The sequence below is a fragment of the Sus scrofa genome, chromosome 2 (genome assembly GCF_054392235.1).
Source record: "Sus scrofa isolate SSC_HxYL_T2T_F1_AM1 chromosome 2, Sscrofa_HxYL_maternal_Yorkshire_Landrace_v2.0, whole genome shotgun sequence".
In the NCBI taxonomy this organism is placed as follows: Eukaryota; Metazoa; Chordata; class Mammalia; order Artiodactyla; family Suidae; genus Sus; species Sus scrofa.
This window is the reverse complement of record NC_139384.1, coordinates 87,918,080-87,939,960: the sequence shown is the minus strand read 5'-3', so window position 1 is coordinate 87,939,960 and position 21,881 is coordinate 87,918,080. Positions and strand designations below refer to the sequence as shown.

Below are 21,881 nucleotides of genomic sequence, written 5' to 3'. Positions count from 1 at the left end.
TAAGCAAGACGGCTTAACCAGTCGTGGGCTTCTCTGGATTCACTCGTCTCCCGCTATCAAAAGCTGGTTCTTTTTCTGTCGGGCTCTCCCCAGTTGGGAAAGTCTTTTCTAGGAAGACCTCCTGATATTTCGGGGAAGGTGTACTGGGCTGCAGTTAGCGCCTGGGCAAAGGTATGGGGGCCGGGCTCAGGGAATCGGAGTGGGAAGAAAACAGCCAGCTAGGGGCAGCCGCAGGACCGAGTCTGTGTGTCAGTGCAGGAGGCCTGTGGAGTCCCCTAGAGCCACCACACCCGCGCCCTGAAGTCCAGACTGGCCTCCAGGCACCAGAAATTCGGTCCCCTTCACAGGTGGGAGCCTCCAAGCTGGTTAATCCAGTATCTCCTGATGTCCTCTGAGCCATTTGGATTTCCATTATTTAGCATCTGTGTTTAAAACTTTTTAAAATGCCTGTTAAAATGGAACTCAGCACACTTAGCACCCAGTTCTTGGTTTCTAAACGTTGCCCCAGTGAAAGGAACTGGGCTCCTGGGCGAAATGCCTGGTTCTAGAAGGCAGCACAAATATGCAGAGGAGCCCGGTGCTCAAATAAATAAATACCCCGCCTCAGTGAGACAGGAATCACTGAAAGAGCTCCCAGTATCCAAACCTGGAACAATCTGAGCAACAAAATGAAAGGATATTGTGTTGTAACCCAAACAAGAAAGCGAATGTCCAGGCGTCTGTACTGATATAAACAGTTAAATAAATAAATACACAGGGGGAAAGAGACAAATGTCACCTGCAGGATTCCCAGTAATTGAGGCAGATAATCCATCTTCAGGGAAATGGAGATCAGGGTGAGGTTCAACAGTGAGGAGCCCTGTGGACAGCAGGGACCCCTGATTGGGGCCAGGTGAGAAGGGCAATCAGGATAAAAGCAGATAACCCAGGGTGACACAATTTAAAGACACTGGTAGGAGGCCGCATAAAGATGTAGGCAGAGGCTGGAGGGATGTGGCCAAGAGCCAAGGGAAGTCAGAGCCCCCAGAATCTGGAAGAGATGGGGAATACCCTCCCCTGGTGCCCCCAGAGGGAGCTCAGCCCTAAGTCTCCTTGATCTTGGCCTCCAGAACTGGAAGAGGCTAAATTCCTGTGGTTTTAAACTGCAGCGTGGTGTACTTTGTTCCAGCCACCCAGGAAGCTCACATGAGTGATCTTTTTGGAGGTCACAAAGCTGGGAAGTGGTGGAGCTGAGGTCTGAGCCCAGGCACCCGGGAGGGATTGAGCCACACAACAGAGCCAAAATGACCCTCTCAGTGACATCTGCCCTCCCTCCCACACCCCACACACCTGCCTCTACATGAGGTGTCAGTCGGTGCCAAGCCTCATACCCTGAGGCCTGCATCCCTTGATGACCAGGATCCAAGGGCACTGTGAGCATTCACGCACCCAGCCCTGCCCCAAAGGAAAACCCTGCAACTGGAGACCAGAGCACCAGAAATTTATTGAACTCTCCACTTTTTCCAAAGCACAACTAGCCACACACACAAGGCTGCGGGGGGGGGGGGGGGGGGGCAGCCTCCCAGCTCTGCACTCACACGCCAGGTCAGGGGGACCCGCATGAGGACACCCAGAGCCAGGCTGGGGGGCGGTATACATGAGGGGACATGGAAAGGGGAACAAGACAGTCTGAGGGCGGAGGCTTCTGGCTGGAAGTCCCAGACCCCCAGTATGAAGGTAGGGGGTATCTCAGGGACACAGGACCCCCAAGGGCCACCACAGCGTGCCCAGGAAGACAGCACACAGTCCAAAAAAGGGGGTGAAACCAGCTCTAAGACGCAGCCTCTGTCCTGGGTCGCAGGGCACACGCACACACACGCGCACACACAAAAAAACGTAATGCCCCTGGGGCGAGGGACAGGGCCCCAGAGACCCCCACCCATGCCACATATTGGGAGGGGGTCAAGCAAGGACTGGAATGAAGCCCCTCGAGTTATCACTTGGGGCAAGTTCTTTGTTTTTTTTCTCAAAAGGGAAATTTAAAAATCTACAACAAATCACACCAAATTCATTAAAAATGATAAAAATCCAGCCTCTCCCTCCTCGCGTAAGCTCAGAAGGGGCCAAAAATGCTGACTGAGGAAGGGAAATGGAAGTGGCCCAGCCGGGGAGTTTGGGGAGGCCCAGCCACCAACACATCTGGGAAGATGGGCTGGAACGGGGTGACCCCAAGGGGAGGAGCATGTTTCCAAGGGAAAATTCTAAAAATAATAAAGGTATTTCAGCAGGTGGTATGGGAGGTCTTGGCGCCAGGGAGACGGGGCTGCGGGAGCACCGCGGGGCCACCATCAGCTGCGCTGTTCCAGGTATGCGGACAAGAGCAGCCCCGGGGGCAGGAAGTCCAGGTGCCGATTGCTGACCTTCATCTGCCGCTTACCCTCCAGGTCGGCACCTGCAGAGGGGACAGCCAAGAAGGGAAGAAGGCGAGGGTCATGGCACAGCCGGGCCCTCTGCCCTCCCTGCCAGAGATGCCCATGAGCCGGGCCTTGGGTCTGGTTGTCCTGACCCCCAGGTCCCAGGTGTGGCACCAACCCAGCTTGTCTGCACGCCTTGCCCTCCTCTCCTGTTACTTATCCCGTGTCCTACAGACATAGGGGAGACCAAGGGGAATGAACTGGGGCCCCACTCCCCCACCCCCCAGTCTCCCTGCTACCTCCCTGTCCTCAGAGGGGACTGGGAAGCTCCAAGGCCACCCCACCAACTTCTCTCCCCAGCCCTCATCATGCCCAAATCTGAACCAGAGCCATGCACAACCCAAGCTGGGCCCACCTTGGGGCATCTGCCTGGGCTTTTCCCTCTCCCCTGCTCCCCATTTGGCCAGGGCCCCCCTCCTGAGTTCAGGCAGAAAACATCCCCAGCCCAGCCCCTCCACCCCAAGTCTGTAGGAACCAAAGCAGGCATAGGGGCTGCAGCTCCCTCCCCCATGGGGGGGGAGAGGAAAGGAAAGGGGGGGAGAGGGGGAGAGAAACCATCCTGGGGTTGCCATGGAAACCATATCCTCAGCAACTCCAGGCAGAGAGATGGACTTGGGGAGTGAGGACCCCGTGGGACACAGAGGGCCTGAGAGAACCCTGCCGGGGGTGGGGGGTCAGGAGGCTGTATCCCAAGACCTCCCCTATTGTAAAAGGAGAACACAGGCCCAAGGAGGGAGTGGACCTGCCAGACATCACACGGGCGGCCCTGTGGAGGGGGCTACGGATAAATGAGAACTCTGCTGACACTGGGGTCCCCTCATCTTAGGGTCATCACCCCACATGGGCCCCCAACCCCCCAGCCCGGAAGACGAGATGGAGGATCTTCGTCCGCAGCAGCACCAAGGTGGGGCCACAGGCAGGAGAGCCAGCAAGGAGTGAGCACAGCATCCCACGGCCACCTCTGTGATCACAGTTCCCTCCTCACCCAGATGCCTGACCCCACCTGGCCTTGGTTCCTAGAAATGATGGGCCAACTGGGGGCCTGGGGGCCGCCAGGCACTTACTGGCTGAGATGAGGTCCATGTACTGGCAGACAGCATGAAGCAGGAGCCTCTCAAAGCTGCAGAGGAAGGGGTGGTGAGTGGCCAGAGCTGGACACCATGGGCGCTCATCGCACCTACCCCGCCCAGTCACCTGTTGTCCAGCATGGCCGTGTACACGGCCTGTGGAGACACAGAGAAGAACCTCAGCAGCCGCTCCTCCCAGGTCTCCAGGGTTTCCTGCAGGAGAGATGAGCCCAGGGATCAGGCCAACAGTGGGACCCTGGCCAAGCTGTCCAGGCCCCCTAAGCCCATGGCAGCCTCTGGAGCCCAAAGCTCTGGGTTCAAATGTGGCCTCTGACCACCTACATGAGGCTGCTTAACTGTTTCCAAGGAAACCAGGCACTTAGACATATCCACACATTTGAATGCCTGAGCCTTCTGCCTGGTGAATTCCTACACATCCTTCCGTACCCACCCGCATTGCCCCTGCCCCTCCCACTCTCGAGGAAAAGCCCTTGCCCAGCCCTGGGTCCTGCACTCTGATCACACTGGTCTGTAGCCTGCCCTGTGCCTATCACACAACGTTCTGTTTACGGGGTTACTGGTCTCCCCTCACTCTGCCTCTGATTGCAAAGCTGAGAAAAAAGGCCCTCAAAAAAAGAGCAGGCAAGTGGAAAGAGACGAGGCCAGGGCTGGTACTCACCATGGGGATGCGGCTTCGCTTGAGGATGGCTCGCAGACGCCGGCTGATGCGCTGGAAGCACTCTCGGGGCGTGTAGGCTGGGTCCTCTGCAAGAGTCCATGGGTTGGGGCCAGTGCTGGAGGGAGCAATGGGTCCCCGCTGCCCTCACACACCAGGCTCCTCCCACCTGGCCCTGGCCCCGCCCACAACTGTAGGTCTGGCCCCCACCAGACTTCTGGGCCCTGGCACCCCACACCCTGGCCCACCTCTCCGCCGGTCTTCTCCGCGGCCAGGCCCCCTCCTCCGCGCCTTGCTTTTGCCCTCATCCTCCAGGTAGCGGAGAACCCGCTCCTGCTCCTCCCCAGAGCGGTTCATGAAGTCGTTCCAGACCTGGAAGAGAGGCAGGCAGGCCCTGAGCCAATGACTGGGGAGGCCCCAGCCTCAGTTTCCCCATGGAGGGCCACTAGGTGCTTGGTAATATTCCTCATGGGCACAGTGGGCCACAGGGCCGGCCAATAGTCCATGCAGGCACCTGCAACCCACCTGTAGCCGGAGGAGGGGACATTGACATGGCCCCAGTACACCCCATTACATCAGCAATTCCAAGTGTGACAAGTAGATAAACCACAGGTGCTGGAAGGTCTGGGGTGGGTCTCCCTCTCTGGAGGGGTTGGTGTTCTGGGAAACGGGACACAGAGCTCAGGGGGAGACGTGGAGCCCCACCTCGATGTAGGTCTCATTGCTGCAGGCCTCTGCGAAGATGCCGGGGGCCGCAGGGGGTGCCAGGTCCCCATCCTCCAGGCCAGGTGTGCCTCCTTCGGTCTCCAGCAGGGTCAGGAGGTACTGGGCTAGTTGGAAACAAATGGTCTCAGGGCTGAGGCCCCAAGGCTCCAGAGGAACAAAGGACCATCTTTCCTCCCCTCCCCCCACCTCTCTATTTCAGGCTTTTACTTTCTGGCTCAGACCAGCCTCCCCTCCAGCACACTCCAGCTGTCTTTCCCAAAAGGCACAGAAACCATCCAGCCTCCAGAACTCCTCCTACTTTGCCCTGGCTGGGCTTGCTGAACTCCTACACCTCCTTTAAAGCCCCAGCTCCAACATCCCGAGATCCCTCTCATCGTGCAGCTCAGGGCCAGACTCAGGGTAAGGGCAGCTGATAATGCCAACATGCACACCGCTCTTGTCTGAGGCCTAGGAGCCCCCAGGAGGTGCCCCTCGACCCCTGCTCACTGTTCTCCAGGCGCTGGAGGCTCTTCCGCCCCTTGGCCTTGGGCACGAGGTCTGAGTTCCGCACAGCCTGGTTGATGAAGTGTTGCTTCCGCTTGGAGGCCGAGAGCCTCTTCACCTGGGAGCTGGCTAGAGCAGGCAGGCAGCCCGGAAGGGGCCTGTGGGCCGGGGTTGGGGGGGGCAGTCCTCAGGGCCGAGGCTGGCCAGGACCCCCAGGCAGATCCCTACCATAGCCACTCTCTCACAGCCACCCCTGTTTGGTTTCCGTCAGCAATGGGAGGCTCACCCCGTCCCATGGATCCTTAAAATTTCATTCTGGGAGTTCCCGTGGTGGCTCAGCAGAAATGAATCCGACTAGTACCCATGAGGACACAGGTTCAAACCCTAGCCTTGTTCAGTGAGTTAAGGATCTGGCATTGCCGTGAGCTGTGGTGTAGGTCACAGATGCTGCTAGGATCTGGTGTTGCTGCTGCGGCATAGGCCGACAGCTATAGCTCCTATTGGACCCCTAGCCTGGGAACCTCCATATGCTGTGGGGTGCAGTCCTAAAAAGACAAAAAAAAAAAAAAATTTCATTCTGTCTCATCGTCATGTTACCCAGGAGGCAGGTACAGTTGAAGACAGATCAGCAAAGCCAGACTCAGAGAAGGGAAGCCACCCATGAGGTGGGTGGCCGGGAAAAGTGCTCCTAGCTCCCCCAGGCTGCCAGGTTTTAGCTATAAGCCAGGAGGTCCAGAAGCTCCCTGGTCTGGGAATTTCTCGAGAGACTTGATCTGCCAGAGCAGCCCTACCTGCAGCAGCAAGTGAACCCAGGACCAGTCCCCAGAAACTAAGGAGATGGCCCAGAGCCCGTGTGCTGTGAGCTCAGGGGCCTGGATGGGGGGTGCAGCTGGACAGGCCCCCGCTGAGCACAGGGCACTAATCCTGGAAACAGATTAGCAGCCTGGGCAGGCCTCCTGCAGGGACCTGAGGGCCAAGCCAGTCAGCAGGCAGCCACATGAGGGAGAGGGGGATATTGAATGGAAACTTCTAGCAAGAGGCAAGACGCTCTTCTTCTTGGTCAGCCCCTGATTGCGGGCTGACAGGATGGCCCCACCAGCTCAGACGCCCTCATGCTGAGGGGTCCACGGTAGATTCCCCGGGCCAGTGACCAAATCCACACCATAGCAGCCACCCAAGCCGCAGCAGTGACAATGCCAGATCTTTAACCCACTGCACCACCAGGGAACTCCTGGTGGTGGACTCTGACCTTCAGCAGGTCTGGGGTGCCAGGATGGCCCCTCCTCAGCACCCAATTCCCTTGCCCGCTCACTCTGCTCCAAGCCAGCAGGCAGCCCCACTCCAGGCCTTTGCCAGGCTGTGCCCCCACCAGGTGAACATGCCCTTGGTTCGGGGGCTCGCTCCCATCTCCTTTTGGCTTCTGTTCGAACCTCCTCAGAGGGACCCAACCCCTCACTGCTTTGTTCTCCTGACGGCTGCCCGTTCTATCTCACTGCCCACCGTGCAGCCAGGCAGGGCTTGGTGCCCACAGAGCCCCCAGCGTGGGCAGCCACACTCGGCAGAGAGTAGGTGCTCAAAAAAATAACTGCCAAACCAGTTCTCTGACAAAATCCCACGATTCCAGGACTGAGTGGAACCCAGAGTCCAAAATTCCACCCAGACTTGCCCAGTGTTCAAAGTTCCCTAGACACACGTTAAAAACAGAAGTGTGACCCCTCCCCCAGCAGCATCTCTGGAAAACATCGTGAAACCCTAGGACAGTGGGACAAGGGGCCTCAAAAAGGCTAGGAGAGACACCATAAAACTCCTAGAAGAGAACATTGGCAAAACATTCTCTGACATCAACCGTATGTTTTCTTAGGTCAGTCTCTCAAGGCGACAGAAATAAAAGCAAAAATAAACCAAGGGGACCTAATCAAACTGACAAGCTTTTGCACAGCAGAGGAAACCATAAAAAAAACCAAAAAGACAACCTACGGAATGGGAGAAAATAGTTTCGAATGATGCAACTGATAAGGGCTTAATCTCTAAAATATGCAAACAACTTAACTCCACAGCAAAAAAAACCCAGCAACCCAATTGAAAAAAAGGGCAAAAGACCTGAATAGACATTTCTCCAAAGAAGACATACAGATGGCCAACAGGCACGTGAAAAATGCTCAAAATCACTAATTATTAGAGAAATGCAAATCAAAACTACTATGAGGTACCACCTCACAACAGTCAGAATGGCCATCATTAACAAGTCTGCAAATATCAAATGCTGGAGAGGGTGTGAAAAAAGGGAACCCTCCTGCACTGCTGGTGGGAATGTAAATTGGTACAACCACTGTGGAAAACAGCATGGAGATACCTCAGAAAACTAAATATAGAACTACCATATGACCCAGCCATCCCACTCTTGGGGCTGTATCTGGACAAAACTTTCACTAAAAAAGATACATGCACCTGTATGTTCACTGCAGCACTACTCACAGTAGCCAAGATCCTTAACCCACTGAGCGAGGTCAGGAATCTAACCTGCATTCTCATGGATACTTTTCAGGTTCGTTACCACTGAGCCACAATGGGAACTCCAAGGAGGCTGTTGCATCTTCAATCACAAAGCAAATAGGCGGATGAGCCCAGCCCTGTCTGAGGTCTGGGTGGGGCAGCTCCATGGATGACACCTGAGGCAAAGATCTATGAACACTGATGGGTAAACGCATGTCTGCACAGGGTCCCATGGATGGGACGCCCACAGGCAGAGGCAGGGGTCGCACCTGGAATCTTAGCCCTGATTCGAACCCTGGCTACAATACTTCACTGTGTGACATGGAGCCTCTGCAAACTGGGGATGAGACTGGTCCCCGCCAGTGCCTGTGAGTCCAAGAGGAGCACTCAGAGCCAAGAGGAACCAGGACACACACCTTCCCCCGCAAGCTGCCACTTGCTTGGTTTCCTCCTGTGACGGGGAGCTCGCCCAAGCCACACCACCGATTGCAGCAATCCCCTTCACCATCACCCCAGGAGCCAAAGGCTATTTTTCTGACGCCCATTACACAGACCTGCAAACCAAGGGGCAAAGTCATTGTCCCAAGATCCCACAGGTGCAGAGGGCAACTGGACAGGACGGAGCAAATCAAGTCGGCACAGGACCAACACCTCTGAGGCTGGACGCAACCTTCCTGAGGCCCAGGGGACCCCACTACGGGCTCCAGAGCCTGTGTCTCCGCCCCAGCTTCTGGATGGCGTCCAGGACAGTGGCCTGGTGGGGGCTGATAACAAGGCCACATCCGGGGGGAGCTATAGAAGAACCCCAGAGCAGGGTGGAATGCAGGGAGGGAGCCTGGGCCCTCAGAATAATGGGGCTCCAAGAGATGGGGCTCCCGTCCCCTGGGGACCAGGACAGAACCAGGATTTGAAACTGGTCTGAAAAGGGACACTCCCCTGATCCGTCCAGCCTCCTGCTTCCCTCCTGGGGCCACAGCCGTCTGAAGGGCTCAAACCCAGAGGCCCGCACACCTGGCTAGGACCCAGCTGCTCCCTGCCCTGCTCCTCCACCATGCATGGCTCCCCATGGCACTGCAGTGCCACCACTGGTCCCACAGGCTACAGTCTCATGAACCTCCCGGGCCGAATTGAGAACCGAAATTTGAGTCCTGCCACCAGCTCAAGCTTGCTGGCTCTAACCAGACCCCAGCAGGAGCCTTGGGGCTGACTGCAGGGTTGGAGCCCCCCACCTCAAAAAGGGAGAGGGCAGGGTGCAGCAGACAAAAAACCAACCAGTCAGATTTGTAATGAACGCTGGGGAAGCAGGGTGGATACCAGCCTAACCTTTTATAAAATACACCCATATCAGAACAGCAATGCTGGCCCATCTCTCTCCCTCTCACTCCTGCTCCAGGCACAGGCCCTTTTCACTTCATCTCAAACAGGTCAGGGACAGCCTGCCTCAGGGCCTTTGCATGTGCTCAGCCTCCTGCCTAAAGCACCCTTTCTTGGGCTCAACACCTCCTGGGAGAAGCTACCCTGCCTCCCAAGGGGACCAATCAGCCCATTTCCAGCTTCACCAGTTGCACAGGAAACCAGCTGGTCCTAGTTGTTTACTCCTGCTTCTCATCTCCTTCACTAGCCCAGAATGATAAGGACAGGGTCCTCTTGGGCCCTGCTGTATCCCCAGCACCTGGCCCATAGAAGGTGCTCAACAGCTGTTTGTTGAATGAATATCAGAACTTGTTTACCATACTCACCCAAGGGCCAGTTCATTGGCTTCCCCTACCCAGCCCCCCTAAGAGACCACTTTACAGATGGGAAACTGAGGACCCAGACAGGGCCCTGAAGCTTCCTGGACCCAGCAGGCCTTGGGATGTGTCTACAGGGTGGCAGTGGCCAACATCCACGGGGGTGGGGGGGGGAACAGGCCCACCTGTGGGACAGCTGTGAGGACAGGTTTGAGGAGAACAGGTTCTTTCATCCTCTCAGGGATGCTCCCCACGGGTTTGACACCCACTCCTCTGGGCAAAAATACACCTGCTCTGCCACCGGCCCCTCCCCCAGGAACAGGCCAGAGAGGAACCAATTTCCTGGTACAGGAAATCAAGGAGGGCTCAGAGCGGAGGTGACTCAGGCTGGGGTGGGGCCGACTCAGGGGGCAGAGGCCACCTCCCCTCCCAGGACATGGAAGTGAGGAGACCTGGGGGCAGGTCAGAGGGACCCACTTGGTAGGTAAATACCCACTTTGGGTGGTTAAGCCGCCTCAAAAGGGGTAAATACCCACATCTGTGGAGCCCGGTAGGGCCTCTGCCTAAAAATCCAGGTGGAGATAATAACAAAAAAGTAATAACAAGTGTAATAATAAAGCAATAATAAAATAGTAAAATGACAGTCTTCTTAAATAGTAATAAAAGATCCCAAACAGTAAGATATTTAAGATAATTATTAAGGAATGGATGCTCCCCTTTGCTGGGCACCTCCAAGTGCACGGTCACTGACCCCAGCCACTCTGGCAGGAGCACTATTATTTCATTTTGCAGATGGGGAAACTGAGGGATGGAAGGGGTAATAACCCACCCAGGCCACTTGGACAGGCACACTGGAGGAGGCTGAACTGGAACCCAAGCAGTCAGGGTGGCCCACCCAGGTATCCACATAAATACCCAGGTTAGAAAGAAATCAGTGACGACGGGGGACATAACCATACGGGGACGACCCACCTTCCTGTCTGCCTCCCGCGACAGACGCGACGGGGCTGTTAAGTCCCTCTTTAACTGGGATATCTATCTGGAGAAAAACAAAGGGCCTGTCCACCAGGAGATGGGGGGCTGACAATCCCGAGGGGTACACAGGACTGGCTGGGAGGTGAATAAACACCTGGCTTGGAGACAGCAACAGCGGCAAGTGGCTAAATACCCAGAACAACACCAGCACGGTTTCCGGGTACACCGCGCGCAACGGCACCACCTCACCCGAGCTCGCAACCCAGCGCCCGGGACCCTCGAAGCCCGGAGGCTGCAGCACCCGGGGGTCTTTAAGGGAGACATGGATGTGTCTCCCTGCGTCCCGGCAAATGCCCGGCGTGACGGGGATGGGGCTCCCTCGGTAAACGGCACTAACAATAAAGCCCCCCCCGCGCCGCTCCCCTCTGCGTGGGGGAGCCCCAAGGAGAAGGGGCGGGGCGGGCCCGGGGCTGCCGCCGGGGAGGGGGACAAGAGAGGGGGCCCCGGAGCCTGGGAGCGCGCCCCGCCCGCCTGCCCGCCGCACTCACAGCGTCCGCCGCCCGCCGGGGGAGACCCCCGCCGCCGCCGCCGCCACCTCCGGGCCGCCCTCCGGGTTCTCCAACGCTACCATAGCTCGGACACCCCGGTGCCTGCCGCCGCCCGACAGGGCCTTCACGGGGCCGGGCAGGAAGTGACGGGCACCCGGGGGCGGGCCGGGGCGGAGCCTGGAGGCTGGACGCGCCGGGCGGGGAGGGTGGCCAGGTCCCTGCCAGACCGGGGCTGCGGGCAGAGTACGTCCAGCGCCGGGCACCGACGAGGACCCTAAGACGGGGCTCAGGGACCGTAGCCATGTCCCGGCCGGACCCGAGCTGCTGGGGATGGGAGGAGCGGGGGAAGGACACCCAACCCCGGGGGACGGGGACCAGTACCACATCCCCGCCAAACCCGGGCTGCGGGGGTGAAGGGAAGACACGCAGACCCGGGAACGGTCGGGGACACTGAGATAGAAGGCCGCGGCTGTCCCTGCGCCCAGGCGGGGATGTGAGCGGGGCACCCAGCCCTGGGAGGACAGATAGGGAAAGTCAGGCCCGGGTAAAGAGGAGGGAAGGGGATGTCTTTTTCCGAGGCAGATGAAATGACCCATGCTACTACCCCCACCCAGCACAAACAGGGCTTTCCTTCCACCAGCCCCTCTCAGTCCTCCCTAAGAGTGCACCCTGGAGCCTGGCTGAGAGCCGTTTACTCATCTGTAAATATAGAAGAAAGCGAGCCCCACCCCCTTTTGCCTTTTAGTTTAGTTTTTTTTTGTTGTTGTTGTTGTTGTTGTTGCTATTTCTTGGGCCGCTCCCGCGGCATATGGAGGTTCCCAGGCTAGGGGTTGAATCGGAGCTGTAGCCACCGGCCTACGCCAGAGCCATAGCAACGCGGGATCCGAGCCGCGTCTGCAACCTACGCCACAGCTCACGGCTCACGGCAACGCCGGATCGTTAACCCACTGAGCAAGGGCAGGGACCGAACCCGAAACCTCATGGTTCCTAGTCGGATTCCTTAACCACTGCGCCACGACGGGAACTCCTAGTTTTTTCATTTAGCAAATGCCCACCTTCTTTGGGGAGGGAGGCAGGGCTCTCCCCTTCCAGCAGTGATCAAACAGACCCCCACCCTCCGCAGTAGGCTACGGAAGAGGAGACTTTTGGAAAGAGGCCTGGCAGGTTGCAAAAGTAGGAAGGGTGTGCCAGGTAGAGAGAACTGTCAGTGCAGAGGTCCTGGGGCATCCACAATGGCCAGAGCAGGGGGATGGTAGAGACTGGGGGTTTCCGGGGAGGGCAGATCAGTGAGACTGGTAGCCCTTTGATGACAGATTTGGTTTTTGATGAAAGGGCAATGGGGAGCCAGGGGAGGGTTTAGAACAGAGAATTAAACCTGTTGGAGAATCTAGAATCCACCCTTCCTTCCACAAGGAAAGTAAGGAACCAGGACCATGTTAAGGGACAACACTGGGATACAACCCGCTAGATCTAGCCTGGTGGAAATTGTACAGGACAAACAACCTGATTGCTTTAACAAATACAGAGGAAGGGGAGGGGGAAAAAAAGGAGAAACTATTTCAAGACCCAAGAGAGCACATACTGGGTGACTTCATGTAGATACATGTGAAAAGAAGCAAAAGAACTCAGTGATACAATTTGGGAGATGGTGCCTCTGGGGAGAGTGCTTGGGTGGAGGTTTGGGGGCCTGGATGTTTGGTCTCTGGCTCTGGCTGGTGATGACCAGCTGCTCAACAGAGGCTCTAACTGTATAGGACGAAGCCCAGGCCCTGCCTTGATCCTCTGACCTCACTCCCAGGGCCCTTGTCTTCACCTTCTTAACACCTTCCTGGATCCTCGGTCAGCCCATGAGTGCGGCTGCTCCCAGACATCCCCCCCAATCCACAAGGCCCCTCAAAACCTGCTGCATGCTCTACCAGGCCCACTTAGCTCTGTAGCCTCCCCAGAATGGTTCTCAGCCCCCACGGAGAAACCTTGTTTTTTTTTAATTCAGTGAATTTTATTATATTTATAGTTGAGGTCTCCTCATTCTAACCTGGCCCTCATTACCATCCCAAAAGGATTTTCTTTCTTTCTTCCTTTTCTGAATTTTTAGCCCATTCTTTATCAAGAATGGTGTTGAAGGAGTTCCAGTTGTGGCAAAGTGGAAACGAATCTGATTAGGAACCATGAGGTTGGGGGTTCCATCCCTGGCCTCACTCAATGAGTTAAGGATCTGGTGTTGCCATGAGCTGTGGTGTAGGTCGCAGATGCGGCCTGGATTCTGCATTGCTGTGGCTGTGGCGTAGGCCGGCAGCTGTAACTCTGATTTGACCCCTCCGATTCGGCCTGGAAACTTCCATATGCCCCAAGTGTGACCCTAAAAAGCAAAAGAAAAAGAAAGAATGGTGTTGAAGGTTTGAAAAAGGTGAACAGGGAAATGCCTCCTCCCTAGGCTCCTGTACTTCCTGCTGAGCCACAATTGGAACTCCTCTTCCCTCCGCCTTTTAGGCTTTTTTTTTTTTTAATGTATTTTTGGCTGTACCTGTATACATGGAAATTCCCAGCGCCAGGGGTCGAACCCACACCACAGCAGTGACAATGCTGGATCCTTAACACATTGAGCCACCTGGGAACTCCATTTTTAGTCTTTTTTACATGGCAGCATCTTTTCTCCAGTTGCTTTGTACTCCACGATGGCCAGAACAACCTGGTACCCTGCTGCATGCCTCACAGTCTGGGGGTACGGTTCTGTGTGGGGTTGAGGGATCAACCTTATCTTCTGTAAACTTATCCTTTATAAATCTGGTTCCTGCCACCAGCAGCATAGGTGTTTGTGGCCCCAGTGCAGACATCCATCTGCCCATTAGGTGGGAGGTGGACACTCCCTAAGGATGTGATTTGCCACAAAGTCCCCATGAGGTTGAGTTATTTAAAGAATAGGCATCTTTTTCAGGGCTGCACCTTCCGCATATGGAAGTTCCCAGGCTAGGAGTTGAATCGGAGCTGTAGCTGCCAGCCTATGTTGCGGCCACAGCAATGCAGGATCCGAGCCACATCTGCAAACTACATCATAGCTCACGGCAATACCAGTTCCTTAATTCACTGATTGAGGCCAGGGAATCAAAGCTGCATCCTCATGGATACCAGTTGGGTTCCTTACCACTGAGCTGCAATGGGAACTCCAAGAACAGGCATCTTCTCAACACTAGATCCGGGGCATCCCTCTCTTATCCTGAACCTTCTGTGGCTCTCCAATGTCCTGAAACAAACTCTGGCAGCAGACACTCAGGGCCTACTACCACCAGCCTGGACCTACCCACCTGGAGCCCCAGTCTGGTGGAAAGTCAATGTTGTGGCCTGGAACAAGCCTCATTCCCTTGTCTCTGTGCCTTTGTCCCCATGCTCTTCCTGCTGAGTTAGACTCTAATGTCCCCCTCCCCCCAGGATCTGTCCTTCCTGGGTCCACAAAGCCTCGAAGAAGTCTACCCTGCCCCCGCCCTACCCACCTCCTGTGCTCTCACCCAGACTGTGCAGGAGGAGGGGGATGAGGGGAAGAGTGCCACACGGTGAATGGTGGGCACACAGGCAGGGGAGGGAGTGGCCAGCTGCTGCAGGAGGAGTGGGAAGGCGGGGACAAGGTGGGATTCAAGGTATAAACACGCAGCAGCTGCAGAGGGAGCAGAGGAGCTCCTGAGTCCCATGGAGACTGTCTCCAGACCTTGTGGCAGCAGGGAGGAGTATAATTTGTCATTGCAGTGAGCTCCAGATTTTGTGGTGGCCAGGCGGAAGGAGTGTCATCTGTCATCGCAGCGATTCCCAGGGTGCAATACTGGAGGGCAGCCTGGAAGAAGAGGACAGCAAAGTGATGCATGCGGTGGCAACGTCTGGGACCAACGTCTCCTGGTGGGCTCTGGCCAATGAATCTGGCTGCCCTGGCTGTGGCACCAATGCCTCAGGCGGCCCGGCCCTCATGCCATGGCCCGTGGATGCCTGGCTCGTGCCACTCTTCTTTGGCGCGCTGATGCTGCTCGGCCTGGCAGGGAACTCACTTGTCATCTTCGTCATCTGTCGCCACAAGCAGATGCGGACGGTGACCAACTTCTACATCGGTGAGCACTGGGCGCAGCCGGGTACCTGCTGGCCGTTCCAGGGGTCCCATGAGGGTGGGGTGGCCAGGGGCTACCCCTAGCAATGCCCTCCCAGGATAGGGTCTATCCCCTTCAGGGTTCCTTGTCCTCTCCCTTTTGTCCCTGTACCTTCAGCTATAGATCACCAACTCTGGCATTTGAGCTTTCCATGCTGGCCAGAGTAGTCAAAACTGAGGTTGGAGAGTGTGGCACATGGAGAGCTAGCTCTTGCCACACAAGGAAGATGTCTGTGGTTCTTCTTCTTCTTCTTTTTTCCTTTTTAGGGCCACACCCGTGGCATATGGAGGTTCCCAGGCTAGGGGTCAAATCAGAGCTGTAGCCGCTGGCCTACACCACAGCCACAGCAACACCAGATCCAAGCCATCCCTGTGACCTACACCACAGCTCACGGCAATGCTAGATCTTTAACCCACTGAGTGAGGCCAGCGATGGAACTTGCATCTGCATGGATACTAGTCGGATTTGCTTCCACTAAGCCACAATGGGAACTCTGAAATGTGGTTCTTATAACATGGTGTCCAATGAATTAAAGGAATCCGGGGAAAGACTGCCTGGCCCGCAGGCCCCCACTTTGGGATCTCTGCCACAGAGGGCTCATTTTGCACAATGGTGTGATAGGGGTGGGGGTGCCAGCCCCAGGTAAGTGCTCTCCATTCCGTGTTGGCTGCTGGGCAACACCATTCTACCCAATTTGTAGATCAGAAAACTGAGGCTCAGAGTGTCAGGGGCCAGCTCAGGCTCTCCCAGCCCCAACAGGGGTGAGTGGGGCCCATTGCTGCTTGAATGGCTGTGAAGCCCGTGCTGGGGGACGTTTGAAATACAAAAGGGTAAGACTGGAGGGGCCTCAACTTCTCTGCACAAGGATGTCAGCACCTCTCTGGGGGCCTCCCCAGCCATCCTGCTGGTCACTTAGAGAAAAGAGAGGCCCAAGGGGCTGGGCCAGGGAACTGGGTAGCTAGTGTGCTGCACCCCCCATCCAGCACCCTTGCAACAACCCCCCACCCTCTGCAGCCAACCTGGCAGCCACGGATTTGACGTTTCTGCTGTGCTGCGTGCCCTTTACTGCTCTACTCTACCCCCTACCAGCCTGGGTGCTGGGCGACTTCATGTGCAAGTTCCTCAACTACATCCAGCAGGTGCGCAGGCTGGGGTAGGGGTTTGGGAGCCAGGGGTCTGGGTGGGGGTGGGGCGAGGAGAGCTTGGGGCCTGGAGTGGAGGGGGACTGGTAGGAGTAGAGTCCGGGTGGGTGAAGCTGGGGCAGGTGGAGCCTGGACAGAGTGACTGACAGGAGGCTGAGGGCGATGGGGAGGGATACAGATAGGGGATCACGGGACTGGCAGTGCGGTGGCCTGTGCTCTGGGCATTGCTACTTCTTGTCCACCCCCGCCCCCGCCTCTCCTTGTCTCAGCCTTCCCCACCACCCTGGGCTTCTCTTCTCCTATCCCTTCAACTTGTGGACCCTCCCAGGACACGTTCTGCCTGTCCTCGAGTGGCTAGACAGTGGCAGATCCCCAAGATGGTGCGGACAGGGCAGGCCTCAGGCAGGGCAGATTACATGTGCCCCCCACACCCCACCCCAGGTCTCAGTGCAGGCCACATGCGCCACCCTGACCGCCATGAGTGTGGACCGCTGGTATGTGACTGTGTTTCCGCTGCGCGCCCTGCACCGCCGCACTCCACGACTGGCGCTGGCCATCAGCCTTAGCATCTGGGTGGGTGAGTGATGCCCAGGGCCCCCTCAGAGTGGGGGTGGGGGACAAGTCATCGTGCCCTGAGCTCGTCCCTCCACTGCCCCTCTGGGACCTCGTTCGTGCATCCGGGAAATGGGCTCAATGGCACTCACTGCAAGGGCCTCCAAGGGCGCAGACCTGGGGCGACCAGCTCCTCGGACGCGCTTAAGCATGCTGCCCTGAGAGGCACCGGGGAGACAGGGGCCCTGGCCCCCTCGCGCCCCTTGTTCCCCAGGCAAGGTCTTCAGCCGTCCCTGTGGTGCAGGCTCGGCGGCCGTATCCGCGCCGGTGCTAGCCCTACACCGCCTCTCGCCCGGACCGCGCACCTACTGCAGCGAGGCCTTCCCCAGCCGCGCCCTCGAGCGCGCCTTCGCTCTCTACAACCTGCTGGCGCTCTACCTGCTGCCGCTGGTCGCCACCTGTGCCTGCTACGGGGCCATGCTTCGCCACCTGGGCCGGGCGGCCGCGCGCCCGGCGCCTACGGACGGCTCCCTGCAGGTGCGAGGATGGGGGATGGGGCCCGCACTGCGCGGGGCGTTAGGCGCCTGGGGGTGACCCGGGGGTCCGGGGGAAGTGCCTGGTGTGTCGCCCGGGCCAGCTCTTGGCCTTCCCTCCTAACGCCTCTCCCATCCCCAGGGGCAGCTGCTGGCAGAGCGAGCAGGCGCTGTGCGGGCCAAGGTCTCTCGGCTGGTGGCGGCTGTGGTCCTGCTCTTTGCCGCCTGCTGGGGCCCCATCCAGCTGTTCCTGGTGCTGCAGGCGCTTGGCCCCGCGGGCGCCTGGCATCCGCGCAGCTACGCAGCTTACGCGCTCAAGATCTGGGCGCACTGCATGTCCTACAGCAACTCGGCGCTGAACCCGCTGCTCTACGCCTTCCTGGGCTCCCACTTTCGTCAGGCCTTCCGCCGCGTCTGCCCCTGCGCTTCCCGGCGTCCCAGGCGTCGCCGGTGGTCTGGACCCTCGGACCCAGCCACCCCGCAAGCCGAGCTGCACCGCCTGGCCGCCCACCCGGCTCCCGCCAGGACCCCGAAGCCAGGCAGCGGCGGCGGGCCCGGGCAGCGCACGCTGAGCATCCTTCGAGAACACGCTGCTCATCTCTGAGCCCTCTCCTTCCTGGAGCCGGCACTGCTTGAAAAGCAGCTGTTATTATTACTAACGGCTGGTGTTTGTTTTCTCCAAGATAAAAATAGTGAAAATGATTTGTGCTCTTGTATCATTTTGTACAGATTTCCTGTGATATGTGTGTGGCTATCGATATTGTAATTACTATTTCTGTTTCCTGAAATTGAAGATGCTTTGATGTTGGCACTTTGTGGAACTCTCAAGGGAGCATCAATAGAAGTTTTCCCACACTGCCTTGGGGTTGACTGTAAAAAAACGTAAATTCAGCCCATGCTCAGAGATATTAAAAAGTGACCATGGGGAATTCCCTGGTGGCCTAGCGGTTAAGGATTCCGAATTGTTTGTCCCTACCATGACACTGGTTCCATCCCTGGCCTGGGAACTTCTGCATGCCGAAGGCACAGAAAAAAGAAGGAAAAACAAAAAAACAAAAAAACGTAGAACAATATCTGTTTATTATCTCTCATGACCCCGTGGGTGCGTTTAGCTGGGCGGTTCTTGTGACCCATCAGGTGTTGGCTAGACCAGGAAGGAGAGAGCAGGTTTGCTCTCCTGTCAGGCAGTTCCTCCTCCACTGGCTGCCTGGGCTTCCTCCTAACATGGCACACAGGGAAAGTCAGACTTACTCTTTGGCAGAAGCTTCCACGTGGAGATGGGAGCTGCAAAGCTTCTTTTTTAGGGCTGTACCTATGGCATATGGAGGTTCCCAAGCTAGGAATCGAATCAGAGCTGTAGCCGCTGGCCTACGCCACAACCGCAGCACCACCCAATCTGAGCTGCGACTGTTACCTACACCATAGCTCACAGCAACATCAGATCCTTAACTCACTGAGCGAGGCCAGGGATCAAACCTGCATCCTCATGGATGCTAGTCAGATTTGTTTCTGCTGAGCCAGCAGCAACTCCCTGCACAGCTTCTTAAGGCCCCAAACATCACCTCTCCCACACTGAATTGTCAGGAGCTGTCAGAGTCCCACCCAGATTCAAGGTGGGGGGAGTGGACCCACCTCTTGGAGGGGGGCCCGGGGGGAGGTCAGGGTCAGGCAGGCCTCAGGCTTGTCATCCTGAAGGATAACCACCCATCTCTTGGTCTCCATTGCTCCCAAGTCATTTGGGGACATTCTAGGCCTCCAAGAAGCCCAAACTGGCAAAGATGTTAGGTGAGAAGGAGCAGCCATGCCGAATTGTCCTGCCTCTGGACTGGGCTGGATGTGAGGGTGAAACCACCCCTTTGCCTGCAGGCTCTGCCCACCTCCCTTCCTCTCTTCTCCCACGCCCCAGACTCCCAGGCTCCCTGTGGCTTCCCCACCTGCCGCCACTCTTCTTGCCTATCGGCCTTTGCACATACCCTGGTGTGCCAGGTGCACCCTCACTCATCCATCAGGTCTCAGCTCAGCTGCCTCCTCCTCCAGGAAGCCCTCTGGACCCCCACCAGGCTGGCTCAGGCACCTCATCTGGGCCCAGTGTTGTCTCAGCTCTGATATCCTTGCGCTGCTTGCTGGGTCTGTGACTGAATTGGTTCCTGGTGCGCCCTCAGGGTTCAGCACACAGTGGGGCTGATTAAAAGCAATGATGTGTGCAGAGGGAGTGACATGATTTCTCTGTGAAAAAAAAAAAGTAATAAAAGACAGTTATGGTGTTCCTTGGTGGCTTAGTGGGTTAAGGATACAGCTTTTTTTTTTTTTGTCTTTTTGTCTTTTTGCCATTTTCTTGGGTCGCTCCCGTGGCATATGGAGGTTCACAGGCTAAGGGTCTAATCAGAACTGTAGCCACCTGTCTACGCCAGAGCCACAGCAACGTGGGATCCGAGCCATGTCTGCAACCTACACCATGGCTCCCGGCAACTCCGGATCCTTAACCCACTGAGCAAGGCCAGGAATTGAACCCGCAACCTCATGGTTCCTTGTCAGATTTGTTAACCACTGCACCACGATGGGAACTCCAGAATACATACAGCTTTGATACTGGAGCTGCTTGGGTTACTGATGTGGTGAAGATTCGAACCCTGGCCCAAAACTTTCACATTCCACAGGCAAGACTAAACAAACAAAAAACAGTTAAAGAGGGACATTTGGACGTCTATTTCAGAGAAATGAAAACTTTGGTTCACAAGAAACTCTGTACGCATGTGCTCATCATCTGTGACAGCCCCAAACTGGAAATCACCCAGACATCAACAGGTGAATAGTTAGGCAAACTCTTCTCATCCTCACGCACTCAGCAGGACCAAGCTGGGAACACACTGTCGCAACACAAACACCCAGGCGGATCTCCTGGAACCAAGCTGAGTGTAGGGAGGAGGCGCCCATGGGTTACATGGTGGATGAGTCCATCTATGTGCCATCCTCAAGGTGACAAAAATATAGAAAAGGAGGAGTTCCCACTCTGATGCAACGGAATGGGCAGCATCTCTACAGCGTCAGGACTCAGGTTAGATCCTAAGCCGCATTAGTGGGTTAAAGGCTCCAGGGTTGCTACAGCTGCAGGTCACAAGTACAGCTCTGATCTGATCCCTGGACCAGGAACTCCATATGCCACAGGGTGGCCAAAAAGAAAATAAATAAATAAAAACAAAGAAATGATTTTGAAAAATAAAGAAATGAACTTAAAGGATTGAAAGGGACATCTAAGAAGAGGAATCAGAGGAACTGTTTCAAAACTGCAGACCCACAAAATTGTAATCAACTATACTTTAATTAAAAAAAAAAGGATACACGCACACACAAAAAAACCAAACAAACTGCAGACCCAGGCCCTGCCTTTGGGGTTTATCCTTTATCCTCAAGTCTATTCAGCTGTTTTCAGAGCCCCTTCTGTGCACCAGGCCCAGTGGCAAGGCAGCCCCAAACTGCCCATACAGATACAGAGCCCCTGTCTAGTGGGCCCTGGGGCCAGCAAGTGGAAAACTACCTAAAAAAATGCAAAGTGGGAGTTCCCGTCGTGACTCAGTGGTTAACAAATCCAACTAGGAACCATGAGGATGCGGGTTCCATCCCTGGCCTTGCTCAGTCGGTTAAGGATCTGTGAGCTGTGGTATAGTCATAAACACAGCTTGGATCTCGCATTGCTGTGTCTCTGGCATAGGCTGGCGGCTACAGCTCCGATTAGACCCCTAGCCTGGGAACCTCCATATGCTGTTGTGCAGCCCTAGAAAAGACAAAAAAAAAAAAAGGAAATGCAAAGTGACAGCAGTAAAAAGGGTTACAAAGGAAATAGGTGTGCCCTTTGAGAGCAACTGGGAGCCTGACCTTGGTGGGGAGGATTCCAGGAAAGCTTCCTGGAGGAGGTGCATCCAGGAAAGGTGAACCGAGCTCTGAGTGGGGGAAGAGCACACCAGATGGAGGGCATAGCCAGTGCAAAGGCCCTGGGACAGGCTATGTCTGGAGGATTTGAGGAATAGCTGGGAGGCAGGTGGGGATGGCAGGGGAGAGAAAGTGAGGTGGTGGGGACCTTGCAAGCAGTGGGATGAACTGGGTCTTTCTGGAAGGCCATGGTAGGGTGGGGGCCAGGGAAGGCTTCTAAGCAGGGCCAGACACTGTCTAAGGTATGTGGAAATTTTTTTCGACCTATTATTGGGATATTTTGGGGGTGCCAAAACAGGTGTAGGCCAGAGCGTCCAATCTGGGAGGGGCTGAAGTGGTGGTAGGACCAGGTACCAAGGCAAAGGGATAAGCCCCAGAGGTCTGGGTGAGTCACAAGAGGGGTTAATTTCAATTTCAGATAAACAATGAAAAAAATTTTAGTCTAATTA

At 56.2% G+C, this 21,881-nt stretch overlaps 2 protein-coding genes across 8 annotated transcripts; one reads left to right on the top strand and one right to left on the bottom strand.

Annotated features, from left to right (window-relative positions):
- Positions 1 to 1,459: 1,459 nt before the first annotated feature.
- On the bottom strand, positions 1,460 to 11,277 carry R3HDM4 (R3H domain containing 4). Of its 7 annotated transcripts, none has more exons than XM_085013521.1 (9): positions 11,152 to 11,277; positions 10,601 to 10,667; positions 5,409 to 5,563; positions 4,902 to 5,026; positions 4,445 to 4,568; positions 4,200 to 4,285; positions 3,648 to 3,733; positions 3,518 to 3,573; positions 1,460 to 2,431 (listed from the first exon to the last, which is right to left on the bottom strand). In XM_085013521.1, the coding sequence occupies exons 5-9, from the start codon at positions 4,551 to 4,553 to the stop codon at positions 2,328 to 2,330; spliced, it is 441 nt and encodes a 146-aa protein (XP_084869647.1). In that variant the 5' UTR covers positions 4,554 to 4,568; positions 4,902 to 5,026; positions 5,409 to 5,563; positions 10,601 to 10,667; positions 11,152 to 11,277; the 3' UTR covers positions 1,460 to 2,327. The 7 variants fall into 7 exon arrangements, 5 of the variants coding, with proteins under 5 accessions (XP_084869647.1, XP_005661420.1, XP_084869646.1 ...); XM_005661363.4 differs by lacking the exon at positions 10,601 to 10,667 and adding an exon at positions 8,315 to 8,452; XR_014837905.1 differs by lacking the exon at positions 10,601 to 10,667 and having other exon boundaries at positions 4,200 to 4,314.
- An 86-nt stretch (positions 11,278 to 11,363) lies between these two features.
- On the top strand, positions 11,364 to 18,207 carry KISS1R (KISS1 receptor). The gene is given in 6 exon segments (NM_001044624.2): positions 11,364 to 11,394; positions 14,890 to 15,242; positions 16,293 to 16,417; positions 16,862 to 16,997; positions 17,277 to 17,509; positions 17,648 to 18,207. Coding segments are annotated over 5 exon segments (1,200 nt in total). The 5' UTR covers positions 11,364 to 11,394; positions 14,890 to 14,998; the 3' UTR covers positions 18,110 to 18,207.
- The last annotated feature ends 3,674 nt before the right edge of the window (positions 18,208 to 21,881 follow it).

What these genes read in the sequence shown, in the direction of transcription:
- R3HDM4 (XM_005661363.4), bottom strand. Translation starts at nt 8,406, where the DNA reads ATGGTGAAGGGGATTGCTGCAATCGGTGGTGTGGCTTGGGCGAGCTCC. An exon ending in GCAATGAGACCTACATCGAG is followed by an intron (nt 4,569 to 4,901) that starts GTGGGGCTCCAC and finishes CCTCTCTTCCAG; the next exon opens with GTCTGGAACGACTTCATGAA. An exon ending in CATGGACCTCATCTCAGCCA is followed by an intron (nt 2,432 to 3,517) that starts GTAAGTGCCTGG and finishes TCCCCTCTGCAG; the next exon opens with GTGCCGACCTGGAGGGTAAG.